We start from the raw sequence: 15,504 nt of genomic DNA, 5'->3' as shown, positions 1-15,504 counted from the left end.
ATCATGTCTTTAATATGGATTTGTGTACTTTGGTGAGACAATACAGCTGCAATTTGTTCACAAACAAAAATCTGTGATTATCACCGCTTTAATACGCAACATAGGTTGATTGAATTATCACCTCGTTAATAACGCTAATTGAACTATACCCCGTTAATACCACAGCATCAATAATTGAATTATCACCTCTGGTCACGTGTGCTTTTTAGTAATGCCGTGATAGTACAGGTGAGTTAAAGTATTACAGTAGGTGAATTTGGTCAATCAACTAATAATAAACAACCCTATATTAATGGATTAGATATTAAAAAACACATCACTGTTTAATACGGAAATGTGTATTTCTTCGTAAGTCTTAATTAATATAAATGAATAGTCTTTAATATCATATTATTACCTATATCGAATTAAAACAAACTTACCCGTGTTACACGTGCGATGCTGCCACTTTGTCCATACGTCACAAGACACTGCCTGCTGTCGAGAGCGCACTAACTTATCACAAAAGACACAGTTTTCCGCCATAACTTACACCATACACACAGACACAAATAACAAAGTACAGAACACAAGCACGTTTTTTAATAATCCACAATTAAACAAAATACTAGTATAACACTAAGCAAATAATCCAAGTTAAAATATAGCACACTGAAGGAAAGTCAGAGAATACTGATAAAAAGCAAGTATGGAATAAATGGATTGTGTGGCTTTTATATATCTCCTTCTCATTTACCAAATATTACTCACGAAAAAGGAATAAAACATGTATGTTACACATTTTAAAAGATGAAAGACTAACATTGTTGCATTATCACATTTTATTTGGTAATAAGCATTATCACATTTTATGTATCTCAATAAACGTATGATTAAAGGCACGTATGTCACACATTTAAAACATAAAAAGGTAAGTAATACTATCTCAATTAACGTTTGATTAAAGATACGTATGTCACACATTTAAAACATGAAAAGGTAAGTATCTCAATTAACATATGATTAAAGATACGTATGTTGCACCTACATGAAAAGGCAAACAAAATTGCAATTATTTCAATAATCATGTTTAATAGACACACTTGACAATTTTAATGACAGTTAAAGGATTACAAAACTTCATTAAATGATGGTCTTGGTCGTCCACGATAAGATCCTCCAAAACGTTTGTCGATAAATGAAGTTTACTGACAATGAATATTGCTCACATATATATTATTATATTTATGGTCCGGGTCGTCCTAAAACGTGGTCCGGGTCGTCCTCGAACATGGTCCGGGTTGTCCCAAATATGGTCCGGGTTGTCTGGTCCGGGTTGTCCCATGGTCCGTATTGTCCCTAATTCTTAATAGATAGGCAGTGGCTATGATTACGGTTCCGTATTCCTAGACAACCCTATGATAATAGGCTAGGATTACGAAGTATTTAAGAGGCATCAAATTTATGTTAGGACATGCATAAATGACATTGTAAACTTACTCATTTCACTTAATTTCACTAAATATTTCATGCTATCGATCGGCCGTTTTGGGTTAGTATAATCTTAATGGCGGTGCGCGGAAATATTATAGAATTATCTATGTTTCGTATATACCTTTTTTGCATTTTATATATATATGCATTTTTTTTCATCAAGTCAACACAAATGGTCTTTAATAAAATACAATATAGTTATAAATCATAAAATTCAAAGTATAGATTTTTTTTTAATCTAACTTTGACACTCATATTTCTAATATATTTCCCCGCGCCGCCATTAAGATTATACTAACCCAAAACGGCGGATAGAAAACACGAAATAATAAGGCAGGCATGAAAAATTAAGTGAAATAAGTAAGTTTACAACATCATCTATGCCTGTCCTAACATATACTTTATGCCTCTTTAAATACTTCCGTAATCCTAGCCTATCCTCATAGGGTTTTCTAGGAATACGGAACTTCCGTAATCCTAGAACCGGAGGCTAGGATTACGGTACCGTAATCGTAGCCACTGCCTAATAGATATACCTTTCTAACGATACCCGGTCGAAAATAAAATGCACATTTTTACTGGTTGAAATACATTCCTTATAGTAACAACGGACCTCAGAAAATCTGGCCGACCTGTGACATAAAGAGATTTCTAATGAAAACTTTGGATCGCTGCATCCAGTCGTAAATGGAAACTCGGCGAAGGTGATTGAAATAGCATACTAGGTGTCCCCAGAAAGTACCACTTTGACGCGTCATTGAGTGATTGACTCAGTCTCGATTCAATACTATCTTGGTGCTGTGTTGACGTCACATGACTGAATATCCTATTGCAGTGATTACTCCCTTGAACTGTTCACATTGCGGGTCCGCATATTGTAAAGTCATCGTATACATAGTTTCATGACTTCGTAATTTGTCGGGATGTTCACGCATTTTATGGGAATTTCAATGTTTTTTGTGCCCCCACAACAGACTGGAGGGGGCATATAGATTTGGTTTTGTCTGTGCGTGCGTCTGTCCATCTGTCCGAAGTTTGTGACGCGCCTAGCTCAAAAAAAGTATTGCATATAAATTGAGTCTTTATCTTGATATGAACTTGCGCACATCCTATTTTTCATCTGGCTATGTCCCCTAATGGCCCCATTTCCAGAGTTATGGCCCCTGAAATAGTAAAAAATGCACAGTTCCACCTTGTGATGGGCCTAGCTCAAAAAGTATTTAATATGGATTTGAAACCTTTCTTTCAAGAGTCTTTATCATGATATGAACTTGTGCACAGGTTTACTATTTTTCGTCTGGCTTCGTCCCCTATTTCCAGAGTTATGGCCCCTAAATCGTCAAAAATGCTTATTTTCACCTTGTGACGCGCCTAGCTCAAGAAGTATTTGATATAAATTGATATATGAGTCTTTATCACGATATTTATAACTTTCACACCTCTTCTTTATTTGTCTGGCTCCACCTCCTATTTCCAAAGTTATGGCCCTTGAAACATTTTCACGTAATGACATGCCTAGCTAGATAGATGTAAATTCATGAAACCTTGCACAAGTCTTTATCATGATGTGATCTTGCACACTTGGCATTCTTCTTGAGATTTTATTGCTAATTACACAGTTGAAGCCCTTGAAATAGTCATAATGGTGGATTGTTTGTTTGTGATGCTTATAGCTCTAAAAGTATATGGTCTAGAATAATTAATCCTTTATATATAAAATGTTTGTTGAGGCTATACCCCCTTAAAACTGCAGACATTTGAATTATTGCCCCTTATTTGTGACAAATGTTCCAGTGGGGTCACACCCTGTGTCCTACAGACACATTCTAGTCTGTAAAACTGAATGTGTGTATTTCAGCGAAATGGCGTGAAAGTTTTAAAATGAAACGGAAATGTTAAAAAAAACGGAAAGGCGGAAAATTATCCCTGATAAAAAGTTTAGGGTCAGAGGTAAAAAAAAGTGAGTAGGTAGGGAGACTATAAACGGACCTTTTTTTTCCACTCAATATTAACAAACAAGGCTTTGGCCTACAGACCTCAAACTTCATAGGGTGACAGCATGCTATGTAATCATTAGTTAATCCTTAGGTGTTGTGTTGGGGTCAGTAGGTCAAATGGCAAGTTCATAGTGATCTCTGGACTGAAAATGGGACGGGCCATCACGGCATACATATTGTACAAATAGCTCTTCTTGCTAGATGAATTGCTGGGATATAATTACATCTTTATTAAGGTGAAAAGTAACAAATAGTGAATTATATTTTGAAATGGGATAATTTGTTAAAGCTTATTAAACTAAATTTGAACTTTGCTTTGCCTTACAAGTTACATTTTCCTTACTTTAAAGAAGTCAAATGTAAAACGTTTTTTGTTGATTTTCATCATTTAAATGATATTGTTACATGTTTTATACATATGTATTTCACAAAAGCCCAAGGGATTATTTTGGTCATGGTATTGATTATGATATAGAAAGCCTTCGATCGTAGTCCTGAGACAGAGCTCTAATTTCTTTCTTTATTTTCATGACTTGCGGAATTGAAAAACACCAGCTTACAACTGGCTAACAGCCTAACAATGAATTAAGACTATAGTATACAAAATGACATAATTATGAAAAAAGAATGTCTTCCTATTTTTGCAGAATTCTATGGACTTGCCTCCAGACAAGGCCAAGTTGCTAAAGAGCTATGATGATGAAAAGAAATGGGAACTTATTTGTGACCAGGTAAGTGGGCACTCTGTGAAGGAAACCAGTCTTTAAATCAACTTTAAGAAAAAAGAAAACTGAGTGTATACGAGTCATTTGGACAGTAGTTTCTATGCAAGTGAAAATTATGGGCAGAATGTTTGGCAATCTCCATTACCCCCTTCTTTGATAAGTCATGATTATTACAGTGAAATTGTTTTGTTTTTTTCTGAATGCCAGTTGGTCATAATCAAATGTTTATGTCGTAGTCCAAACTGGAATCTAGGCAGATCCGGAATCTGCCTAGACCAAACTAGAATTCTAGTTTGGTCTAGGCCAAACTAGAATTCCAATTTGGTCTAGACCGATTCCGGATCTGCCTAGACCAAACTAGAATTCTAGTTTGGCTAGACCGATTCTGGATCTGCCTAGGCTAAACTGGAATATTTGTTATGAACTAGACCAAACTAGAATTCCAGTTTGGTCTAGACCGATTCCGGATCTGCCTAGACCAAACTAGAATTCTAGTTTGGCTAGACCGATTCCGGATCTGCGTAGGCCAAACTGGAATATTTGTTATGAACTTAAAAAATTATTTATAATAGACGAAAATCGATATTCTGGTAAGAACAAAAGATAAATATAAATGCCTTAATTGGTTAAGTAAAATAAATAATTACCAATTAAGGCGTTAATAATAAACAAAGATGTAACCATATATATATTGCCCATGTGTACTTTCAAGCTCACATATCATTGCATAAATTTTTTGTTCAATTTATGATGTAATACAAGTTTGAGAGTCTTATTGGCTACAAAATGTCAAAACAAAAAGAAAAATTCAGTGAACTTATGGATAATTATCTATCTTCAAGAAGATTCCAGTTTTGCCTAGGCAGATCCGGAATCGGTCTAGCCAAACTAGAATTCTAGTTTGGTCTAGGCAGATTCCGGATCTGCCTAGATTCCAGTTTGGACTGCGACATTTATATTCAGTTCATGCCTTTTGTGTATACCTATTTTAGTTGTTGACCAGCTGCAACAGTATTGGCACATTCTTTTTTTTTTTTTTTTTTGTATTGAACATGTTTAATTAGAAACTATTTCTGACTGTGGTTCGACAGTAGATGACCTTGTGTTGGAGTCTCTAGATAAATTTTATATCTTCTAATAAGTAGGAAAAAGCTTGCTTTCAGAGAAATGCACAACTAGAAAATCTGGCATATTCAAACACAGAATGCTGGCCAAAAAAAGCATTGTGCTTTAATCTCCATGAAACTTATCAAGTTCTTGTTTGCATACACGTCATACTTCCAACATAAAAATGTTTACATTGCTCAAGCGTGTTATGTTTGCATAAAGAATTAATTATTTTCCTCTTATTTCATTTTGTTGGCTTCGAAAGTAAAATTAAAGAAAATTTCCCAGTTAGCAAGTACTTGGCTCTTAAAATATTTGTCTGGGGTCAAAGTGAAGTGGCTCATTTTTGGTTAAAACAAGGAAGGGGAAATTAAGCATGCATGTTATATCATATTAAGTGTTTATTTCCTCAACAAATATGTTTTTATTGTCAAAATCTTATTTTTGCTGTTTTGTATTTCCCCTTGTCCTTTATTTTTATGCCCCCGAAGGGAGGCATATTAGTTTTCAACTGTCCGTCCGTTAGTTCGTTCGTTCGTTCGTCACAAAGTTTAACTTTTTGCATGAAGGCACTTTACTCGCGAACCACTGCACCCAGGACCTTCAAACTTCACTTCACGTGCTGATAGTACTTATTGAGTACACGACCCCTACTGACTTTGGGGTCACCAGGTCAAAGGTCAAGGCGCTGCGGGGGCATTTGTCACCATTAGTGACAGTTTAATCTTTTATGCTAGATTTTAGTTACAAAAAATTACCATGATGCATGTTTTTGCATATTCCGACGTCTTGTTTTTAGCGTGTCTGATTTTTGAGAAAAAAATCTTGCAGTATGGTCACTTGATCGTTGGCGTCTGTTTAAATTTTTGTTTACATCCGCCTTTTCTCAAAAACTACAAGCGCTACAGCTTTGAAACTTTGCACACTTGTTTATCATCATTATGTGACTATATACATTTATTTTGTCAGAATTATTGCCCGTTTCGTACTTAGAAAATCTTGACTATAGCTCTTTTCTTACCTATTGTCCAGTACTTGCAGATGAGTGACGGCACCCGCAGGTGGTGCTCTTGTTCAAATTCATTAGAAGTTTGAAGGGGCGTGCTTCAAGATGAAAATGTTTATGTTACTGAAAGTAACTTTGTTTAATTTACATCTTCTGTAGCATTGTTGTATCTACAATGTAAACCTGTCTCTGGTTTATTCAGATGGTTCTACATTGTATATTGAACTGCACTGTAGGATAGAAAAACCTTTATAAACATCTTCCCATGAACTACATTATGATCTTCTCCAGACTTGGTCTAAGCAACCACAGAGTCAGAAGGTCATGGTCAGATTCATGAGCAACATAGGGCCGTCATAATTCACTGGCAGATCTGTATCAGTATTAATGAGGTGTCTCAGGGGTCTTTGTGGCTGAGTGGTTAAAGTCGCTGACTTCAGATCATTTGCTCCTGAGTCCTCACCGATGTGGGTTCAAGCCCCTCTCAAGGCATTAAATTCTTCATGTGAGAAAGCCATCCAGCTGACTTATTTAAGGTCAGTGGTGCTGCCCAGGTGTCCGCTCCTGATGAAATGATGCATGTAGGGGCATCTGGGATCTTCCTCCACAATCAAAGCTGGAAAGTCACCATATAACCTATAATTATGTCAGTGCGATGTTAAACCAAAAACAAACAAATCTTTGATCAGATGTTTCTTGTATGTATTAGGTTGTTTCAGGGGAATCCACAGTGATTTATGTATTTTCTTTCCGATGAATTTGCAAAGGGTCCTATTTAGGTTCACTGTTCAAAGAATAGTAGAGCATTTTGTCACCCCATCTGCATTCATATCCTGATTTGGTTAAGTTTTGTTTGTAAGCTGTTATCTCAGATACCACTTGTTGGGATGGATTGAAATATTTTGCACTTGTGAACTGTTATAATGTGACATGCATTGTGCTGTTCCCGTAACTCTATTTTGTATTTTTGTGATGCTATGTCCCTTTCTGGACTTGGGTTTTTGTTTGTAAGCTGGTATCTTGTAAATCACTTGTGGTGATGGATTGAAACTTCACTGTTCACTGTAATAATCTGACATTCAATGTATATTTATTTATTAAACTTTATTTTACCTTTTCACAAAGTTATGCCAATTTTATGACTTTTGATATTCTTTAATTTAATTTTTCTAGTGACAAGGCTTTATACATGTAATTATAGACAAACATTGCTGTCATAAGATAGCTCTTGAATCATGGCTTTAAATGTAAGGTGTACTAAAATTGAGAACAGTCAAAACACAGCCAGTTCAGAATGGAAACTTACTTTTACTGTTTGGGCTTGTACTGGAGCTCTAGAGAACCAAATAAAAGTAGTTGTAACTTGCAGTATTTTAGAAACTGATTTGAATAAATAGTATCCTAATACTTGTGTTATCAGCTGGAGGAAAAATGTGTTTGCACAAGACTGTGAAAGTCAATAAAAACGAAATATTTTTAGCCAACTTTATTGTTTCTATCGAATATCTATTTGAATGAACACGAAACTTAAGATGCCTTTCAATTAGTCAGTCACTCACTTGTCTGTCCAATCATTTGGTCAAGTCGGCGCCCCATGTGGTTCTGGGACGATCTGTGTATGAAAAGAATTGGAACCACTGCCTTACCTTTGCATGATCGTAAGAGGCTACTAATAGGGTCTTAACACTTGGATTTGCTGTGACTCTGTGATTCTAGCAGGTATACAAATTTTGATTCCATACCTTATGAATTTATTTCGATGTAAATAAGATGTGAAACCAAAATTGTAGTCCTGTTTGGCGCCATATAACCTATACTGTGTTGGTGCGCTGTAAAACCCAAATAAAAAAAAAATGGTCAAGTTGGTCAGTCACTTGAGATATTCATTCAGTCTATCAAGCTGGTTGAATTGTTAGCCAGTCAATCCCTTTGACATTCAGACAGTATTTTAAGCTGGTTAGATTGTTAGCCAGTCAAGTCAATAGCCAGTCAATCCCTTTAGACATTCAGTGACAGTATATCAAGCTGGTAGGATTGTTAGCCAGTCAAGTCTATAGCCAGTCAGTCCCTTTAGACATTCAGACAGTATATCAAGATTGTTGGATTGTTTACCAGTCGAGCCAATAGCCAGTCAATCCCTTTAGACATTCAGTAACAGTATATCAAGCTGGTTGGATTGTTAGCCAGTCAAGCCAGTAGCCAGTCAATTCCTTTAGACATCCAGTGGCAGTATATTAAGCTGATTGGATTGTTAGCCAGTCACAGTCAAGCCAGTAGTCAGTCAATCCCTTTAGACATTTAGTTGCAGTATTTTAAGCTGGTTGGATTGTTAGCCAGTCACAGTCAAGCCAGTAGCCAGTCAATCCCTTTAGACATTCAGTGGCAATATATCAAGCTGGTTGGATTGTTAACAGTCAAGCCAGTAGCCAGTCAATCCCATTAGACATTCAGTGACAGTATATCAAGCTGGATGGTCTGGTAGGATAGCCAGGTAAGAAAATTAGTGAAGAAAAATCGGTCAGTCACTCTTGTCTGTTGGTTAACCCTTAGCCTGCTGGTGGCAAGTTATATTGCATTTATGCAGGCTTGATCATGGTCTGCACTGTTTGCTATTCAGTCAGTAAATTTTCGGTGAACACCCCTTTGAATAATAAGTGATACTACCCAAATTGAATGATGGTCCAGTCCATTTTAGAAATTTAGCAGGGTAAGTTTTATTCCTTATCCAGTCAAGTGGACCATAAACATGATACCAGTTTCGAAAGAATCATAAAGAAAAAAGAAATAGCACTTCTTTGGAAACTTCTGCGCGAAATGCTTCTAAATGTGTGACAGTGGGTGATATCAAGGGTGTATTTTGTATTTTAACACCCATTATTGATGGTATTACATTCTGAAGTGAAGAAGTTATTTCTGAAAACGCCAGCAGAATTCTATCTGTTGGTGAAAGAGATAAACGAAAGCAAAAATTTAAGGAGCTGGCACTTAAGAAGCTCTGGGTTAATTGTAGTCGTATTTGGGCAAATGAAGGCACAGGCAGTGATATGTTGTCACCACCCTTAAAAGTTTGTTGCAGCCAGTGTAATGCAGTGTAAATGTGTGAACTGAGAAAACTGCAAAACTTACCCAGTAGGCCAGAGATCAGGTGGGGAAGATAAATAGGGGGTAAACTTTCAATGAGTACCCTTTTATCTTAACTAAGTTTGGTTATGTGGCTGAAATAGATATACATTCCACCAAAACAAGCATATAAAGTTGGTGTTTACAAAACCCATAAAACTCAGGGGAGGTCAATAGCCAAGGAAATTACAGCCTTATCTTTGAGGTATCGGGTTAAAGACAAAGCACCATTAACACCTATATATTATCTCAGTTATTGCCCACAACAATTAGAAATTCCAACTGGGTATACTACCTTCTTTATGTACTCATTCTTTATGTAATAAAACCGAAAACTGGCAGATAAACTATTTTATCTGAGGAATTTCTCAATGTACCTTTGTTTTAAGGATAAAGATTCAGTTTTTTTGCTTGTATGAACTAAATACTTGATTTATGAATTCATGAGATTGTCTGTCCTGTTGATGGAACTCTATATGTATTCAGGAGAGTTAATATCAGTGTGTGTGAATTGCTATGGAATTGCACTTACTATGGACTGCTTCTGTGCATATATCATAGTATAAATGAGTCTAAAATCTGGCACATAGTGACATAAATCCAATACACTGGTTAGCTTCAATTTCTAAGGGTGACAACTGGTGTCCCAAGTGAAGGAAAGGATTAACCCTTACCCTGCTAAATTTCTATAATGAATTTGTCTGTCTTTAAATTTAGACAGTACCATTAACTGTTAAAAGGGGTGCTTACCAAAAAGGTAAACTGACTGAATGGCGAACAGTGCAGATCTTGAACAGACTGCACGGATGTGATGTACACTGGTCTCAAAGGCAGAATCAATTGTGTTCAGCATAGTAAGAGTTAGGCCAGCTGTATGGAAGTGTTGAGGTATAATATTTAGTGTTTGTAATTGCAACAAGTCTTATTAAAGTTCATGATTGTTTAACAGGTCCCAATTACTGTGAAATCAATAGTATTTCAGTGGGACTCGTTTATAATTTTCACAGATTTCATGATTATATCAGTCCCCGAAATTAAAATCTACAAATTCATGTTCAAACCCGCCTGCTTAGCTCAGTAGGGAGAGCGTTGGTCTACGGATCGTGGGGTCGCAAGTTTGATTCCTGGGCGGGGCGTATGTTCTCTGTGACGATTTGATAAAAGACATTGTGTTTCAAATCATTCGTCCTCCAACTCTGATAATACATGTGGGGAAGTTGGCAGTTACTTGCGGAGAACAGTTTGTACTGGTACAGAATCCAGGAACACTGGTTAGGTTAACTGCCCGCCATTACATGACTGAAATACTGTTCAGAAACGGCGTTAAACCCAAAACAAACAAACAAACAAATTCATGTCCACATGAAATAGTCTTTTTTTGGACAAAACTACAAAATTTGATGTGAATCAAATTAATTTACTTTGCAGTATACTTTGAAATCCTCTGAGCCTGTCTTGTCCTTGATTTCCCCATATACTGAGATATTATAATATAGATATAGACACCCACAGCAGATCTGAAACCTTTATTATGAAAAACCTTTCAGTGATGCCTATAGCAAAGAAGCATTTGCAGTTTACTTATTTTCATTTATTAAGTTCTAACAGGAAACAAGCCTGTCTCATTAACTTGTTTGTACATTTCGTACTTGTGTTGTATTAATATTCAATTATGTAAGAACAGTCTCGGTGCCCTTGAGAAAGTTGATTGATATCTATATGCTACAGCTGCAGCTCTATCAATAGAAAATTTTCAGCATTTTGCATCTGTATAGTTGTATATAAGTTATTGTAATAGATTGATTGCATTATAAACATTGCTGTTACTGAAAATATTGTCTGCAGTTTGAGAAGAAGCAAGGAATTTATCTACATCCGGGATTTTGAGTTAACTCTTAGCCTGCTGGCTGCAAGTGATTCTGCCTTTGCGACCAGTGCATCATGGTCTGCACTGTTCGCTATTCAGCCAGTATCTTTTTGGTAAGCACCCCTTTTAACAGTTAATGGTGCTGTCCAAATTGGAAGATGCAGACGGGTTCATTATAGAAATAGCAGGGTAAGGGTTAAACAATATGAATCTTTTCAGTTAGTAGAGCTTTTGTTGTCACATTAAGCCTTCATCGGCATCAGTGTCCACATCAAAGACTTGTATGTAAGCATGTTCTCTAAAACTACTAGATCAATTGCTTTCAAACTTCACACATACCATCCTGCATGATGAGATGATCTAGCAAGACAAGTAGTTAATAACTCTAGCTTTTATTAGCTCGACTATTCGAAGAATAGTCTAGCTATTCTACTCACCCTGGCGTCGGCGTCGGCGTCGGCGTCACACCTTGGTTAAGTTTTTGCATGCAAGTACATACAGTCATCAATTAAAGGCATATAGCTTTGAAACTTATTTTTTCTTTTTCTAGGTCAATTACCAACCTCTCTGGGTCAAGTCCCATAACTCTGACATGTATTTTGAGCAAATTATGCCCCCTTTTGGACTTAGAAAATTTTGGTTAAAGTTTTACATGCAAGTTACTATCTCCAAAACTAATGCAGAATGATATTGATTTGAAACTTCACATGTGTCTTCGGGATTATAAAACTAGTTGATAGCAGCAAGTCCCATAACTCTGACCTTCATTTTGGCCAAATTATGCCCCCATTTGGACTTAGAAAATTCTGGTTAAAGTTTTGCGTGCAAGTACATACAGCTATTTCTAAAAGGCATATAGATTTGAAACTTATTTTTTCTTTTTCTAGATCAATTACCAACCTCACTGGGTCAAGTCCCATAACTCTGACATGTATTTTGAACAAATTATGCCCCCTTTTGGAATTAGAAAATTTTGGTTAAAGTTTTACATGCAAGTTACGATCTCCAAAACTAATGCAGATATTGATTTGAAACTTCACATGTGTCTTCGGGGTTATAAAACTAGTTGATAGCAGCAAGTCCAATAACTATGACCTTCATTTTGGCCAAATTATGCCCCTTTTTGGACTTAGAAAATTCTGGTTAAAGTTTTGCGTGCAAGTACATACAGCTATTTTGTAAAAGGCATATAGATTTGAAACTTATTTTTTCTTTTTCTAGATCAATTACCAACCTCACTGGGTCAAGTCCCATAACTCTGACATGTATTTTGAGCAAATTATGCCCCCTTTTAGACTTAGAAAATTTTGGTTAAAGTTTTACATGCAAGTTACTATCTCCAAAACTAATGCAGATATTGATTTGAAACTTCACATGTGTCTTCGGGGTTATAAAACTAGTTGATAGCAGCAAGTCCCATAACTCTGACCTTCATTTTGGCCAAATTATGCCCCCTTTTGGACTTAGCAAATTCTGGTTAAAGTTTTGCGTGCAAGTACATACAGCTATTACTAAAAGGCATATAGATTTGAAACTTATTTTTTCTTTTTCTAGATCAATTACTAACTTCACTGGATCAAGTCCCATAACTGTTACATGTATTTTCAGAAAATTATTCCCCTTTTTGGACTTAGAAAATTCTGGTTAAAGTTTTGCGTGCAAGTACATACAGCAATTACTAAAAGGCATATAGATTTGAAACTTTTTTTTTCTTTTTCTAGATCAATTACCAACCCCACTTGGTCAAGTCCCATAACTCTGGCATGTATTTTGGGCAAATTATGCCCCCTTTTGGACTTTGAAAATTCTGGTTAAAGTTTTACATGCGAGTTTCCATCTCCAAAACTAATGCAGATATTGAATTGAAACTTCACATGTGCCTTCGGGGTTATAAAACTAGTTGACAGCAGCAAGTCCCATAACTGATATGCATTTTGGTCAAATTATGCCCCCTTTTGAACTTAAAACTCTTTTGATATTTAACCTTTTTGGGTAATATTTTCCTGCTTCTGGGACAATATTTCGAATAGTCGAGCTTGGCTGTCTTACGGACAGCTCTTGTTTTATTTAAGTGATGCCCCTTTTGACTTAAAATGTTTGATTTAAAAATCTGCACCTAAGTAGGTTTCTCAAAAACTACGTGGCTAAATGCTTTCAGACTTCACACATGTCTTCAACCACATAAGGTGGTCTCAGAGGGCAAGTTACATAGATCTAGCTGGTATTTTGGTTAAATGATGCCCTTTTTAACAAAGTTTACCATGTCAGCTTATTTTACAGGAACTATTTGTCCTTTTTTTCCAGATTTTTCACGTCATTGGCAATATCATAGGCAAAGTTTCGTAACTTGAGATCTGGTTTACATGTTGGCTAAATTATCCCCCTTGTCAACTAAGATAATTTTGCTAAAGTTTTTCTAAGCTAGAATTTAGTAGAAGGACTTCAAATAGTGAAGACTCTAGCTAGGTCATTGACTTTCTCTTCTTAGGTCTTACAGGTAATGGTCAGGCAAAAAAATGTGCTTTTTACAATCTTGTATGTTTTTAACAATTATAAGCTCTCTTTTAAGTTCTTGCCTCTTCCATTCTTGGGTGTGGAGTTTGCAAGTCTTTCATTGCCTCTCTGCAAAGCTGACATACATGTGGAATGTGGGTATTTCTGTCCAGATGTCAGCTTGTTTCTGAAATATAATGCTTTTAAAATAACCAGTTTTTTTCTTCCATAAAAGCTATAAAAGCATCATAATGACCTGTCAGAAAAACATAAATGCCTGTACTTGAGCCCTGTGGGAGAGCAGATTTGTATTTTATGGGATGTGCATGCACACCTTTTTAAAATGTTTGTTTATGATAGTGTTTAAAAACTTTTGAATTGCAGTGTATTTCCGAAGAAGAAGACCCAAGGGACATGAGTTTCATTTCCTAATTGAGCACATGTCTGTTCAATGCCAGCTTTATATTGTCTAAAAAAAACAACCTTCACTAGGGATATTTTTTCGTCATTTTCGCTGCAGGCTTCAGTCAGTGTTTCTCCTGTTATGCCTTTTCATTACTTGCCATTTTTTTTGCAAGTAGAAATTGCAATATTCTGTTCTTGCAGATTTTGAATTTTTTGCTGCATAACTTGATGTTAAGCTTCATTTAATCTGGCAGAACAAGAATCATATACACAATATGCTGCTATCTATAAGTTTTGTTGAAAAGCTGGGAAGTTTGTCCTAAATTGAGTAGTGGTTTGTAAACTTAACCAATTTTATCATTTTGCATCAAGTGGTTTCACTTTGTTTGTGAGAGACTTCCCACAGATTTCTGTAGGAAGTTGAATATGACATAACCTTTGCTGTTGGTTTATTTATCTGGGAAAATAGGAAACACCTAAATCTTCTCGTGTAAAAAAATTACAGTAATCAAGTTTTAAAGGGACTAACCCACACGCTTTTTGGTGAAAATGGTTTCTTGAAAAAATCTATAAAAGAGCCGTGCCATGAGAAAACCAGCATAGTGGCTTTGCGACCAGCATGGATCCAGACCAACCTGCACATACTTGCAGTCTGGTCAGGGTCCATGCTGTTCGCTAACAGTTTCTCTAATTGTAATAGGCTTTGAAAGCAAACAGCATGGATCTTGAGCAGACTGCGTGGATGCGCAGGCTGGTCTAGATCCATGCTGGTCGCAAAGCCACTATGTTGGTTTTCTCATGGCACGGCTCAAAAAGTGATTACTCTGAAAATGACTAGTGGTATGAACTTATTAACATAAGGTTTTTGCAAGGTACTCTTGTATTAAATGACCAAAAATATACTGCAGAAGGTAGTAAACTGTTGCAACACTTTTGAAATAATGTAGTAAATTTGCATTCTTCCTGAATTTTTACCAGTATCTGACTTATTTTCACCCACTTCATCATTTTTCATTGTCATATAATTTACATTCTATGCCAATTTTTAAACTTGGTGGAAATGAACATGTTGAAAAATTTCGTCCAAACTGTGGGCGAGTAGCTTTAAAGCATACATGTACGTGTGGAAAAGGTTGATACAGTATTGTTGTAAGTAATAAGATGTCAGCCACTCAATCTGAATGTTGTTGGTTTGCATCACATATGGGTCAATTTAGTCATGATTTATTACCAGTTTAATACAACTCTGTCTACTGAAAAATTGTTGAAAAAGACGTTAAACCGGAACACACACACAATACAACCCTGTCT

The 15,504-nt window shown here is 36.0% G+C and overlaps 1 protein-coding gene across 3 annotated transcripts in view; it reads left to right on the top strand.

Moving 5' to 3' along the window:
• Window positions 1–15,504, top strand: part of LOC128546537 (formin-like protein) — a 69,702-nt gene that overhangs the window by 9,736 nt on the left and 44,462 nt on the right. For all 3 annotated transcript variants that reach the window (XM_053517235.1, XM_053517234.1, XM_053517233.1), the window contains exon 2: window positions 4,118–4,201. In XM_053517235.1, the coding sequence (XP_053373210.1) occupies window positions 4,118–4,201 (84 nt within the window). The remainder of the gene's footprint in view (window positions 1–4,117; window positions 4,202–15,504) is intronic.

Source organism: Mercenaria mercenaria, chromosome 11 (assembly GCF_021730395.1).
Source record: "Mercenaria mercenaria strain notata chromosome 11, MADL_Memer_1, whole genome shotgun sequence".
Taxonomy (NCBI): domain Eukaryota; kingdom Metazoa; phylum Mollusca; class Bivalvia; order Venerida; family Veneridae; genus Mercenaria; species Mercenaria mercenaria.
This window is presented reverse-complemented; position numbering and strand designations above follow the sequence as displayed.